Here is a 15,325-nt window from a genome sequence, read left to right as displayed (position 1 = left end):
TTTCTCTTCAAGAATTCCTGACATTTTCCAAGTCACTGGAAAAAAATAGCTGAATCTACCATTAAAGGCCTCCCTATCCATCTTTTTTCTTGCTAGAAGAGCACGGAAAAGGTTAAAAATAGCATAGAGCAGTGGAGCATGGTAAGATAGGTCTCAGTTTCTGGTAATTAGAAGTCTGTTGTTGTCTGCAACAAGATTTTTTCAGTGGCTTCTTTATGGATGTTTGTTTGTCTGTTTACTGTACACTGCTATTTTAATTTACCATCTACCTTATTCTTGAAGTTTGCCTGGCAGATTGCAGAGGAGAGAGAAAGGAGCCAGGGCCTGTAAGCATCTTTTTGAACAATGTCTGCTTCTGCTACTTATGTCAAGAAAGGAAGGGAGCCTGAGACATTGCTGCAGAGAAGACCATGGTTAGTATAGAAGCACAGCTGAGATAGGCAAATGGGGAGGCGAAGCTTCCTCTCCAAATACACAGATGCCCAAGATTTTTCTTTCCCTTGAAAAAGACATTTCCCTGTATGAGCCAATGTTTCTTTTCTGCCATGCTGCCTGTTCACTGGATAAAGGCTTAAAAGATCAGATCTTCCTTCTTCCTGTGGTTAGGGAACCATTATTTGAGCCAAGTACTGGAAAAGGGGTTGCAGCTGGGAGACTGGGGAAGAAAAGTTCATGAACTCCATGGGTAAACTGCGAATTCTTCTCCAGTGCAGATTTCATACAAGCTGGAGAAGAATATAACTCTACGAACACTACTTTTAAGATGAGTGTTATGAGACTCATCTTGCATTTGGGCTTAAGTCCAGTAAGCATCGGCTTCATTTTTAGTCACCAGATCTCATTATCACAGAGGTGGCTGAGAACAAAACAGCCTTCATAATGTGGCTCCAGGATTTCACTGTTGGCTACAGTGATGGATTTCCAGCGGTTGCCCAGTATCTGCATAAAAACTTGGTGTCATAAAAGCCTTTCCATGCCAACTTTCCATTTGGCCCTAGTTGGAGATTGAACCAGTAAAATCTTCCTGTTCTGATTAGGAAGTTGTAAGTATCTCTCATCTGCTGACCACTCTTTTATATCTGTGTGCCAAAGTTAATGTTATATCCACAGACTAACCAGTGGATTCAAGCCTGCCAGAGATCCATGTGTTATTCAAGATTTAATTTGAGATCCCCTCACCCTCCACTTATTCACACACATCTCAAGGCTCATCTTATTGTTTTTCTTTTGGAGGACAGTTCTGTGGCAAAATGCCTTAAACATGGGTCATTTAACTGAGTCTGGGGATATAATAGCATCCACATGTTGTTGTTGTTGTTTTTAATTGACTATCATAGATCTTCAGTGTCATATATGTGCATATGTATGTATATATAGAGAGAGAGCGAGAGCGAGAGCGAAAGAGCGCGAGAAAGAGAGAGAGAGAGAGAGAGAGAGAGAGAGAGAGATTTTGTGCACTGAATCCACAAATCTGCTGAAGATTCTGGAAGTATTTGTTTTTCAAGAAACAGATTATTAGACTGAAATTTAAAAAAATGCTTTGAGCATTTTAATGGAACACAGATTGTAAGACCTTACCAAAGGAACATATTAACAACTGTCAACTTCATATGGCACAAATATATACTAATAATGAGAGGTGCGGGGGGTTGTTAGATCTCCCTTTTGTACTTTTATAATGTGGTTTTACCTTTATTATAGATTTGATATTTTAGTAAATACTATATATACCTTAACTATGCTTTCTGCAGATACAGATTCCTATATTGTCAGAAAAATGAAAACCACATAGAAACTTAAACCTCAGACAGATGCTCATATCTGAAACCAGGGCACTTCTCAAGTCCATAGTAATGCCTCACAGTAGCAATGAATGAACCACTAATAAAACCACTAATTTTATCTCTCTTTATTCAACTATACAGCAATGGGTTTCTCCTTAAACTTCAACAGGAAATCTCAAGCCTCTATTTAGACTGAAGACTCTCATGTGCCGCTGAAAGGTAACACTACCGGCCCTGTATAAAGGAGCCTACTGTTGAGAATTATTATCCTTTTCCATCATTGGCTGAGAACATCCTGGATCCTGATTATGTTACATCTTTGATTAGGGTTTAAATCTTGCAAAATGCTAGCATTTGCAACAAGGCTAAAAGAAAAGGAGGTCCTCTATATTTCAGCTTCCCAACATAATGCCTTAAAAAGAAACCCACATGTGTTTGGACGTTCTGCCAAGTGGATGAAGAGGCAAAGCACATGTCCACAATGAGAGGACTGCACCTACCTTCAGGGCTCCAGTAACATCCAGGGAAAACTCCATGGATGTAAACCTCGTGTTCTGAAATACAGTATGTATGTTGAGGATGGGGCAGGAGTAACTTTTGGATACAAATCCATTCCATTCTTCTAACAGAGTCCAAAATTGGGTTACAGTAGAAGAAATCTTCTAGGCTACAAAATTGCAGGGGAAGTTGCCCTCTACCTCCTGCTCCAGCCAGTGTGAGATGGCAGAAGTGGTCCTCCACTAACTTCCCTTAGAATTTCTGTCAATGTGGCATTTAATGTTCAGGATCAGCTTATATGTGCTGAGTTGCACCCTTATTAATATTCTCAGATAAAGTTTATTCTTTTGGGAACTCTGGGAGATCACTGTTTGACATTGAATATCCTGGACTGACTGGCTATATGTATAGGGTCAAAGACACCTTCCTTCTATTCTCTTTGCTCTACAGTATCAGACTTTTTGCTAAAAGTTAATTGAGACTAACTTGTTGGTTTATCATATCATTATGATTGTTTAGTTTATAACCTAGAAAGCCCTATATAAGACAATATCAGGTTCCCTTAGGGACCATTGTTTTCATAATGGTTCTACCCAACCCATCCTGTAAGGTCAGAACTTGCTTAAGATCTGGGCACCATGTGAGGTGAGGGGGGAGGTCAAAAGGTAGACCTTTTTGATTGTGACCCCTATACATTGTAGAACACATTGCACCCAGAGATTTGTTTGGTGCTTTAATTTTTGGACTCTGGAAATGCTCAAACATAGCCTTTTAAGTGTGCTGTCAACAATTTTAAAGGCAGGTAAAGCTAGAGAATCATCATCTGTTTAACCTGGCTTGTTTTTATTATATTGTATTATTGTACTGAGATTGCATTTGGGAAATCTTTTGAGTCACCCAGAATCATGTAATTAGGGCAGCATAAGAACAGTATTGAATGAATGAATGAATGAATGAATGAATGAATGAATGAATGAATGAATGAATGAATGTTTTGGAATTAATTTTTTACTGTTTTGATTAACCTACACATCTTCCTATGTACAAAATAGAAAGAAAGGGATTTATCTGCCTAGTATTTAAAAGGTGCATGACACTCTTCTTAACAGATAAGTGCAAGTTTAATGCACTTACTTTCACATTCGTTTATATTCCTAAGATCATGTTTTCCATATTACACATGGGGCAGACTTAGCATGTAGTCTGCAGCTAGCTTGGGCTTGTCACTGAGTATACACTCAACAATGGGAGATGACCATTTTAATCAGCCTATCTTTAGAAAGCATATCAATTTATAGGCATGCATTTTTTAAAAAAATCATACAGAAAAACACACCCAAACATGCACATACACACAGAAGCATAATAGGTTTCTTTATGCATCCTAGGTACCATGCAGCATTCCCTTTGGCTGCTAAAAAAGAAGAGTATGGATGGGTGAAAATATCATTGGTTTTGGTTTCTTGATTTTGCCCACTGTTTGTATCGTGAATGAAAAATGAACTATATTCTATTAGCACTGGAAACCTCTTATGGCTTTCTTGCTGGAAAAAGAAAAATGAACTTGAGATTTATGGGTTTGAAAATTAGAAAGGATGGACTATGGAAAGAAGGAAATTATGATGTAACCTTAGAGAGGGTAAAATATAAATGTATCTATAACCACTATCAGGAAGATTGGAAGCTGTTTCTTTTTCCTTTTCCTTTTCTTTTTCCTTTTCCTTTTCCTTTTCATCTATTTCTATTTCTTTTTCACTTTCTTAATACTTTTCTTTATTCTTCCTTAATTCAAAATTTGTACTGTTTTTAATTCTGTTGAAAACCTCTTCAATAAAAATTATTTTAAAAATACTTTCATTAAACTGAATCAAGACATACTCTTCATTGTAGGTAATTGATGTCTCTAACAAAATAATTGGAGGTGTTTCAAATGTCATAGAAAAAACATGGAAGTTTCATCTAGATTTCCCTGAGCATCTGTCTCACCTGTGTTTATCTTACCAAATTCCTGAATTCAAATGCTATAGAAGGCTTTCTTATGATCAGCAGTTGGGTGTATTAACAACCCACACATTTTTTTCTCATGCAGTAAGAGCTGGTCTCCTTGGAGGAAATGCTTATCATTTAAAATGACTCCAAAATTGCAACATCAGGTTTAAAGGTACAAGTAGTGGCAAGACATTTTATGATAAATTAATGTTGGGCATGTTCGTTTAGACCTCAAAAGAGCTATGAACTGCTTCCTCCTTCCCCTCCTTCTTCTGGACCATCATCTTAAATGTAACTATGCCATAAATGTTGTCAAGTCTATTGAAATTAATAAGGTCTGAAATCAGTTTTGCACCAGTTTTGTCAGGAAATAAACTGGCAGGACAAATAAGTATAAGAGTATGTATAACCTTGGTTCATAAAACTCTCTGTTAGGGGCTGGTTAGGCAGATACCAGAGCAGCTATTCCCATTATTCCCAGTTGCAGCTACTGTACAAAAGGTGAGAATGTGGTACATAGCCAGCCCTGAAGATGCTGCCCAAGGGGAAATTAATATTTGAGCCAGACAATTTACTTTGCAATGTACAGGACACACTAATCTAATCCAGACTGCCTGAGAAATGCAAAGGGAATCTTAAATTGAAAATTAATGTACTGGGGAGCAGAGCATCCTCAGATTTCTTTAACTCAACAAGAGCCTTAAGATCTAGATTTTTATGGAAATATACAGATAGTATAAAAAATTTCTGAGGAAAGAGTATGGACTAATGCTTGATTTTCTTTTAAAAAAATATGGGAAAGAATCCAGCTGTGAATCAGAAGCACGTAAGTCTATAATGCCCAGTTTAACACTGATTTTTAAAACACATCATTTATCTTCTATTTTTATGGTATATTATGACCAGGTTCATTCAGCGTATTGCCATGGTTTGTCCAGACATGGTTTATCAAATAAATCATGACTGACTAGGTTCATACCACATGCCAAACCAAAACTGAAGAAGCTATAGTGGAAAGTTGTACAAACCAAACCTATAAGTCGCAGACCCCACCGGTCAAGGAATTTTAATTGGTGGGGTCTAGGCAGAGAGCCTTTTCTGCTGTGGCTCCCATCCTATGGAACATCTTGCCTCCCGAGGTCCGGTGTGCCCCCCTCCCTCATGGCCTTCAGAAAAGGGGTTAAATCCTGGCTCTGCCAGAAGGCCTGGGGGCCGGATGGGGGCTCGCATCTGTGGAGATGGCTGGTGGGGTGATGGGTTGGCCCCCCCCAGCATCTTGAAGGTTTTTAGGGCTAAAATTTATAGGGAGGTTTTAGGATATTTTTAATGCATGTTTCTATTTTTAATTATTTATGGATTTTAGCCATTGTTGGAGGGATTGGTGCTTTTTCCTTTTTTGTTATTGTGAGCTGCCCAGAGTCACCCGTTGGGGGAGATGGGTGGCATACAAGTTTAATAATAAATGAATGAATGAATGAATGAATGAATGAATGAATGAATGAATGAAATAAAATAAGCTTATTCAAAATGGCAATTTATTCCTTGTGGAGTTCTCCAACTGCATGTCTTGTTTTCTAATGTACTGTGAGTTGATATAATAAATATGGCAGAGATTTGTGAACTATAGCGCTTTTTATTTTTTAAGCAACATCCACCATATAAAGTTCTAGTCCCACCTTAGGCATGAGAACCACCTGGGTGACTTTGGGCCGGTCCCTCTCTCTCAGCCCAACTCACCGCACAGAGTTGTTGTTGTGGGGAAAGTAGGAGGAGGAAGGAGTATTAGGTATGTTTGCCACCTTGAGTTATTTATAAAAAGAATAAAGGCAGGATAAAAAAATCTAAAAAAAAATAATTCTCCCTTTATCAGCAATATTCTAGCAGTAGGTCATTATCATTTCAAGGATGCTAAGGAAGAGGGCAGAACATTATACTCACATGCTGAAAATGTTGGCAAAAGAAACCATAATATATTTAGGATAGCACAAAGTTCTGCCAATTTTTTCAATGCCATTCTCTTCATCTTCAATATTCTCTCATCCAATTATTTGAAGGGCAGCCCTTCCTAATCAGATTTTAGTCCATCTCCCTGTTACAAATTTCATACAGATTTGGAAAAACAAATGTGTAAAAAATCCATCAAATACGTAGATCATTATTTGTGATGATTGTATGAATAAATTATCTTTGCTTTATATTCTAGAGAGTTGCAAATGACCATAAAGTTGCTGTTTAAAAGCTGTAGCTTTTCAGTAAGCAGGGAATAAATAGCCTTTCAAAATTCCCCATCATACCATTTGGAAGGTACAGAAGATACCCAAATAGTCCATCTCATCATATGATACATGTGTGTTGCAGCAGTGCTCCTAACAAGCCATGATTACATCAAAATAGCACATGTCATGACATTGCAGAAACAATGCAATGATGCTTGCGTGTCTGATATCTAAGTCAGGCCATTTGTGTGATGCTAAGAATATGCATATGATGTCATTGGCCTCATCCTGTCATGGTGGGCTGAGAAGATTGGAAAGGAGTGTTATGAGATTATCCAGTGATGGGAAGCTTCTTTTGTTTGATTTACATCCATATATTTACATCCATATATTTATGTGGATTACTAAACCGCAAAGGGAAAACATGTCAGTGAAAAGTGCATCTAATTTCTCACATGGAAAATCAAGGCAAAATATGGATTTTTTTTATTAAAGGAAAGCACAATAGAAATGCATCATTAAATCTGGGTGGAAATTTGGATGAAGACAATATAGTAAACATCCCTAGGAACAGTCCTAAATGAATCGATATCAAATATGAAAGCTTAAACAAATTATAGTCTGTGTTGTTTTTGTTTGATCAGTGGAAAACCTGATCAATGAGAACAGCTTAATCCAACTGTTCCAATTCAAACAATTTACAAACCTGCCTCAGTATAATATGTTTAGTTTTCCTGCCAATTTTCTTAAAAGATTGTGATTCTCTTCCTTATTGGCAGCATAAGATTCTGTTTAAAAGCTGTAGCTTTTCAGTAAGCAGGGAATAAATAGCCTTTCAAAATTCCCCATCAAATTTCTAGGCTGAGTTATTTGGTGGATGATTTCTCCATTTTTTTTTCAAAGAGAAGGAAAAAAATCTACAATGCTTTCTCCAAGGTAGGATTCCCACTAAATGGAGACAGTAGCATTGTTTCCTCCAAAAAATTCCATGAAACTTTCCTCATGATGTCTTTGCTTGGGGTTTGATCAAAGCATCGAAACCCAGAGAAGCTACAGACTGAGATGATCAGACAATAAAAGACAGCATATTCATATATACTCCTCAGCCAATAACCAAAGTGTCTGTGTCCTAGCTGATGCATTCAGTCCACAGGGCAAATCTGATCAATATTAAACTTGATGCCAGCCCCACTAGGTAGACCAGACCAGAAAAATCCAACTCCACATTTTTCTGGACTTTAAAAAAATGCTTCAGCCCTTTTGCCTAGGTAAAGTTTCCGTGTATCTCCATCAAGGTCAACTCCCTTACTCTCTATACTTGTTAAGCTTTTCAAGACTTATTGTATTGTGTGTTTGAACCAGCCTCTTTGGCTAGTTTATTGTATTGTATTCAGTGAAGTGTGGAAACCCAGAAAATGAGTCAGATCACAGTAACCAGGGTAAGCATGTTGTATGAACACAGCCAATCTATGAATCTATCAATCCTTGGAACTTGGTGATGGTCTCGGTGGTCTGTAGTATTTCAGAATATGATACAAAAAGAAAAAGGACAGACTAAGGATTTTTGTCCCCCTGTTTTGGGGAGGGAAATTTTGGCTTTTTCCTTTACAAGTTCTAAATTTCTTAACTGTATTATAAGTTTTACACTATGATTTTTGATGGGTTACCACTTCCAAAAAAGGAAGAAACAGTGCCACTGATTTTCAACCATTCCAGTTGGAGCGGGCTCCAGGGCAAACCAAAAGAAAGAGAGTACAAAGACAACTGGGGGGCAATATGCAGTGTTGAGTTGGTCAGATCTTGTTCTACAGGGAAAAGTTAGCTGAAACTACTTAGGCATCTCTCCATAGGCTAAGAGTTTCAAGATACTAACAACATGCTCTACCCAGGATAGATAAGTGTCCTACCACCATCTTAGGCCCCAGATAACATGACCAATGATTGAGGGTTGTGGGAGAGATAATCCAAAACAGCAGGAGAATACTAACTCACTAGTTAACCCTGTCATTTTTCAGGAATGCATGGACACTATAATCATTGGTTATTTACCCTAATATTCATTACCGTTCTGCAAGAGCAGGCCTTTCCTCCTTTCAATTATTGACATGCTTGAAACCATTATACAGCCACAAGCCAGGAAACTGAAAAGTTAGCTCCCTCTATGCATTTGTGCCTCAGGGCTATTCAACAGGCAGCTCCTCATGGAATGAAGCAATTCACTTTTCAAACTCAGGGAAGTTTCAAAAGATCTTTACGATGTGGCACAAGAGCTTGCCAACAGCCATGCATCAAATAAGGAAAGAAAAGAAAGATTGCCAAAACAATCCAGGAGAAGTAGGCAAAACTTCTGAATCGTGACCTATGCCAGCAACCAGTATATGGAAACTGTCGGGGGACTTCAGATCAATTCCATTTAGGTCCATTCCATTCCATTTCTCCATGAAGGTACTTTCTTTGGGGGAGGGGGGAGGGAGAATGCAAAAGAAAATCACCAAACAAAGGAAACACCCATCCTCATATATAAATACATGCATTTTGGTGTTTATGAATGCATGGTGGTAATTACAAACATACACATTTCCAAGCTTATTTTATCCTAAAGTATTCATATCCAGCCTCTAGCAGTTCAGGGCAGAATACAGATACAGAGCATTCCTTCCTCAGTCTCCCTCCCCCCACCCCAACACACACAATAGCCTTGTGATTAAATAGGGCTGAGCGTTTACATTCAACAAAAGTTCCTCAGTGAGTTTCCGTGTCTGAGGGAGGGGGAAGATCTTTTGAGACTTCCCTGAGTTTGGAAAACCTTCTTAGTTCTAGTTCTAGCCCAATACCTTAAATGCCACCCATATCCCCAAATGCATTTTGATCTACCTGAAACACAAGCACACTTACACGTCACAGACAACACATAGGCACTCACCTGAGTAGACCCCCACCTACTATAGACACAAATACAGAGGTAACTCATATGCCCACATCTTGATTAGTTCTTGGAAAGAAGGTGTGCATGCACACACACATACACAAACACATTGTTTAGTTATGCAAAAGAAACTGCCACTGCTCCCCGTGGCCACTGCTGACAAAGGGGCTGCAAAGAATTGAAAAGGCACACTCCGTATGCTCTCCCTATCTTGTTTAAGTAACAAACGGAAGGATATTTCTGTTGCAATCTGCGTATTAATCTAGAGCAGTGTTTCTCAACCTTGGCAACTTTAAGATGTGTGGACTTCAACTCCCAGGATTCCCCAGCCAGCATGGGGAATGGGGAATCCTGGGAATTGAAGTCCACACATCTTAAAGTTGCCAAGGTTGAGAAACACGATCTAGAGGTATCAATTCAGTGATTTCATCTTGCAGTTTACAAAGATGTATTTTTTTTCCAAGGGTACGTTGTCTGTATGCATGGATAGATAGAGAGATAGAGAGATACATTCCTACCCAGTATATATTTATATACTTTCTATATTTTCATGCAAACTGTGGGGATTACACAATCACCACCCATTTGTGGTGCTTCACTTTCCAGAGACACCTTGTTCTGTCTCAGTATGGTAAGAGGTAAGTCACTCCACCTCTACAAAGCATTTGTGCATGCTTTGTGTCTGCATAGTAGCTACTTTAGATAAGCAGGGCAAAATTCTTCAGCCACTTTGCTTCCTCATTTAGAAATGGGGCACTTTGACACTTTCTGGAGATGCTTCCGTCAAATCTTTGTAGAAACAAAGTGTCCTTTTGAATATATATATATTCCTATTATATATTCTGGCTCTTATTGAAGTACAGGAATGAACTTTTGTCTGAGCTGTATCGTTTCTCGTGACAGATTTCATTCATTCATTCATTCATTCAATGGGGGGGGGGGCAACTCCTCAATAATTCTGGGCAGCTTACATTTGAAAAGGAAAGAAAAACTACATAAAAAACAGAGCTGACCAGAAAACTAACTCAATATCACAAAAACCATAGGGACTCCACAATCATCCTATCCCAATGCCTGAGAGAACAACCAGGTATTTAATAGTTTTCATTACAGTGGAAGCTATAGGGCTCTCTGGGAGCAACTCCCAGATGGCAGCACTATCAAATGCTTCTCCAAATAAAGAAATTCCAGTGAGAGAGAAAATTACAATGTCATGGAAATGTTGCCTTGACATTCCAAATATTCTTCCATTCATGTGTTGGTAGTCAAAAGTAGAACATGTCCAGAACAGTACTTCTTGTTCTGGATGAGACACACCTGAAAATGTACAAAGCACTCCAGGAATATTTGAATTCACTTGTTCTGGTATAAATAATGGGGCATTCTTTGAGAAAAAACAGAATATTCTGGAACCAAACATCTGACTTTGGACATTGTAGTGAAGACTGTAAGATACTGATGAGCTCAAAGACCATACTATGCATTATACACTCACCTGTTTTTCTCATGGATTTTCAAGATTTCATGGGTCTGTTGGAGCAATTGTTTCTCCAGTTTGTAAGTAGATAAGGAATTTTCCAGCAGCTGAATTTCAAGCCGGGATGTTTGATTAAGAACCTGAAGGAGGCAAACAACCAAAAGACGTTGCAATAAATTGAGACCACACAATAAATCATTATTGGCACAAATATGAAAAACAAAACAAAACAAAACAAAAATAGATTAATGTTAAAATGAGCCTATTGGAAATGGACATGGATCAGGAATAATCTGATTCATAACTGTCATATTGATCAATATATCCAGTGCACCTTATGTGTGCACCTTATAGACATATCTTATTTCGGTAGCTGTAGCAAGTAGTACAGGGTTTCTATTGTTCATTTTCAAATTGCACTTTCAGACCTGAGAAGCTTGCCAGGCTGAATTCAATTTTTAAACCAAGAAAATCTGTTTCCCAGTACTGCTGTATAAACACAATTTCTAATATATCATTATCCCATGGTATCCCTTCTGCTATGTTTGGTCTTCATTTATTTATAGCATTCTCATGATCCTGGATATTATGTACCTCCATGAGAGAAGTCTGCATTCCTTCTTTATATTTCTTTAACCTCAATAGGACTTGGTTCTACATTGATCAAAATAACTGTCAGGCCTAGCCCAAGGAACTCCAAGAGACCATGCAAATTCAGTCCAGCTATGTTTATTAGCTACAACCTCTAGCAAGAATCTTCCCAGACTAAAACCCCAGTTCCCAAAGTCCTCCAGCCACAACAATGTGAATTCCTCAGGGAGGTGCCAGTCTCATCCTTTTGTTCCTCCCATGCGGTTCCAGTGAGCTAAGAAAATGCTTATCTCCCTGAGCTTGGCCTTCATAATTCCATTCCATCACATCAACCTTGCCTAGATGCTAGAAATAAAAATAGCTAAATTGGCACAACTAAGGGCCATTTACCTCTGACACAGCAAGGGAACCAACTAGAAGAAATCATATACTTGAGGATTCATGGAAGCATTTAATGATTCTCATATCTTTGCCTATCAGGGATGGCACAGGTGTGACGTCATAAGCAAGGCGTTCCATCTGGTATTGATTTGATGTTATACTACCACTTACTGAGATAAGACAATGAATAGCAAGATAATAATAAAAAACCCTTAGAAGTTACAAAGCAAGTGGACCTTCTGAGAAGTGGTACTAAGAGTTGTGCAGATGACATTAAAGGGCCCTATCGTTTCTCTGCAATCAACACAAGGTCTAAATGCATCCAGGGTTGAAAAAAACGGAACTGCATTATGCAAAAAGAACATTTTTAAACTGAAAGGAGAAGGTAGAGTGGATGAAGGTGGAATAGGAGAACAAAATAAAACTAGATTCAAGTGGATTAGAAGAAAAAATGATGAATGTGAGAAAAGAAGTTCATGAATGGCAAATACCATTGATTATTTGAAGTTCTCTACAGATTTCATTTGTTTTGTTCTGAAAATTTGGTTAGTGCAGGGAGACAATTTTCATCAAGACTAAAAATTATTTAAGCATTAGTTTTGCATCCAACCATTCCATCTCAATGATCAAATGGGGCTTGAGGAGTCCACCTAAATAAGTAAGGTGGTATCTCTGATGGTTAATTGTCTGAAAATAGGCAATGGTTAGTTAAGTCATGTGTTCTAGTATGACCACATAGTAAATCTATCTAACATCACATGACTGAAGAGCAGTAGCAAAGTAAGTTAATATTAGCTTTCCTCAAGAAATCCATGAAGGCTATACTATATAGTGATTGGAATGTTAAAGCAAGTCCTACTTTATGTTTTCATATTTGGCTTGTCCTGGCCCTTACTATCTTGGACTCTATAATGTGGTAAGATATACAGTATCTGTCTCTGCTTAAAATATAAAGACCTTGTAACTTGGTCCAGACACCTGTATTTGCACTGAAGACCTTTTAATACAATTCACTTTCAGACCTTGTCACACAACACACAGACATTGAGATGAAAAGTTGGAACACAAGCATGTTATCTTTTGCACAATTTTTTCTTCATGTATCAGTTTAAAAACCCTAAAGAGAGCAATAGAGCCACATATTTATGTATCAAGCATGTCTAACCTTTTCTTTTGATAATGAGAAAGTCCCCTAGAAAGCCATTAAACTAAAAGCCTCTCCTTCCACTGAGTACTGGGAATGTAGGATTACAATAGGAGAACTAGCAGCCATATCCTTGCAGCAATGTAAGACCTAGACCTAGAATAGATTCAAGACAATGGGTGAGTTTTGATATGCTTGACTCCTTTTAATACAGTGTAAATCTATAATGTAGTCTCTATTTTTCAGTATGATGTAAATCCAAAAAATGCTAAATTTTTGTTCCAGAGATTTCCTGCATTCATATCCCATTACCTATAAACTAAGGCCATTTCATATGAAAATTTTATTAGACCTTCTATGGAAAACAAAGAAGCTGAGAGCTTAAGCAAGGCTATATTGTCATCACCATGTGTACAGTATCTCTAGCTAACTGAATTAATCGGGTTTTTTTCCCTTGTGTAACTGATCTTGGTTATTCTATATGTTGATTATGTATGTAATTTATGTAATGATTATGGGAAAGGATATTGCAAATACAGTTAAAGGCTTGAAGAATGAATATATATCTATATCTATATCTATCTCCAACTCATACACTCGGTTGGTACAATTAATCACCCATGTAATGAATGATTACAGATATGAATGTATTTGTTTAAAGCAGTTAGTCTAAAGTACAACAACTGTTACATACCATATGTTCAAAACTGTAAGTAGAAGAGAAAAGAATGGTGAGGAATTATGAATTGTGAACTGATAGAGAAAATCAAAGGACAAACTAGAATCAAAGGATGTTCAATGAGTTTGGGCCAGTGGACATGTTTCAGAATTTGAAATGCTGATATTAAGGAATTATCTCTCTCTCTTCCCTTCTGTCTTTGCTGTTTCTGATGGGTTCTCAGTATGTCCTGGAATTAACTAGATGTTGTCTGGGCTTCTTAACTTTTTATATAGCAGTGAGTCAATTACAGCCAAATTGAGCTATCTTCTTTAATACCAGCAGCCTAAGACCCTCTGCCAGCTTTAGGCTGTGATCCTATACCAACTATCCTTTATCAACCTTCTTGAGTGGACTTATTTCTGATTTACCCCTCTATAGTGTGTACCTGGTAGTGATACAATCAGTCTTAAATTCAGGATAATCTAAAACACAGAAGCTTAACTTTACCATAGCAACATCTAAAGCAACTTATAACTAAGTCCCAGTTCTCATCTAGGTGATGAATATTGGCTATCAGATTTAGATGATCTTCAATTAAGTAGCCTCCATGTGATTTATCGGAGGCATTCCTGGACACATGATACCCACGTCAATGTCTCTAGGCTAGTGGGGTGGGGGGAGAAGCAAAGTGCATAACCTCTTTGCTTCAGCTTTCAGTTCCTTCCATTCTTTTGCTGTATGGTTATCACTCTGCAATGCCACAGGATTTGTGACACATAAAAAACTGCATCAAAATAATCTTGATCTCCCTGTACTTATGACTTGATAAATATTTTTGCACATATGTTGGGCTTTTCTAGTGCACATTTATATTTGTTTTATTAAAAAAAAAACATAGCCCAAAGGCAATTTTGATGTGATCAAATGCTAGTTTATCAAAACGTTGAGTACTGCTTTAGCAGTGGGTAGAGGAAACTCTCTGCGTCATTAAAGCAGTATAGCAACAATTGTAATACATCTATGTATACTGTGTGTATGTGTGTGTGTGTGTGGGGGGGGTTGTGCTGTCATTTCTTTCAATCTGATTATAAACTCTACTTTCATTTCTGATGGCTCTTTATCTTTAAACCATATTATGGCCTAAAAAAGATGATTTATCGGAAAGTAAGACATATTTTCACCACTACCCACTTGGATATTAGTTTTAGACATTTTCCCATTAAGCAGAATTATGGACCAAATGAAAACAGACTGAGCAAATCCACAGAACAATGCAGGAAAATCACTCATCCTTGGGAGGTAGGATTCTAGCCTTTTCCTATCAATGCTAGCTTTTCTAGCATCGTGATGCACATAAAAAATGGGAAGAACTTTGATCACATTGTTGTAGCTGTCATCTTGACTTTTTTTCTTTTACCATACCCTGCAGACATCCCTGATGGTCTCTCAGTCTACTTAGTTGATTACTTCAATGAGAATAAGTTATCAGTTGACTTCAGGCAAATACAGGCCAATTGTATACCCTTTAACATGTAGGTATATCTATGGAATTAGTTGCAAGGATGACTCAAAAGTTTTATAAAAATATAAAGTAAAGAGATCTACCAAGCTAGGATAAACAGTCAATGCATTATGTAGGCCAAATATGGACAGCCATT

At 37.7% G+C, this 15,325-nt stretch overlaps 1 protein-coding gene across 1 annotated transcript in view; it reads right to left on the bottom strand.

Annotated features, from left to right (window-relative positions):
• The window catches only part of ANGPT1 (angiopoietin 1), a 136,725-nt gene that overhangs the window by 56,869 nt on the left and 64,531 nt on the right, over positions 1–15,325 (bottom strand). Inside the window, exon 3 of the mRNA XM_007427545.3 lies at positions 10,909–11,030. Coding sequence (XP_007427607.1) covers positions 10,909–11,030 — 122 coding nt within the window. The remainder of the gene's footprint in view (positions 1–10,908; positions 11,031–15,325) is intronic.

The sequence above is a fragment of the Python bivittatus genome, unplaced genomic scaffold (genome assembly GCF_059951505.1).
Source record: "Python bivittatus isolate LINGU-HERP-01145 unplaced genomic scaffold, Pbiv_v1 ctg000590_np1212, whole genome shotgun sequence".
Taxonomy (NCBI): Eukaryota; Metazoa; Chordata; class Lepidosauria; order Squamata; family Pythonidae; genus Python; species Python bivittatus.
The sequence above is the reverse complement of the archived record's forward strand: the minus strand, read 5'-3'. Positions and strand labels throughout refer to the sequence as shown.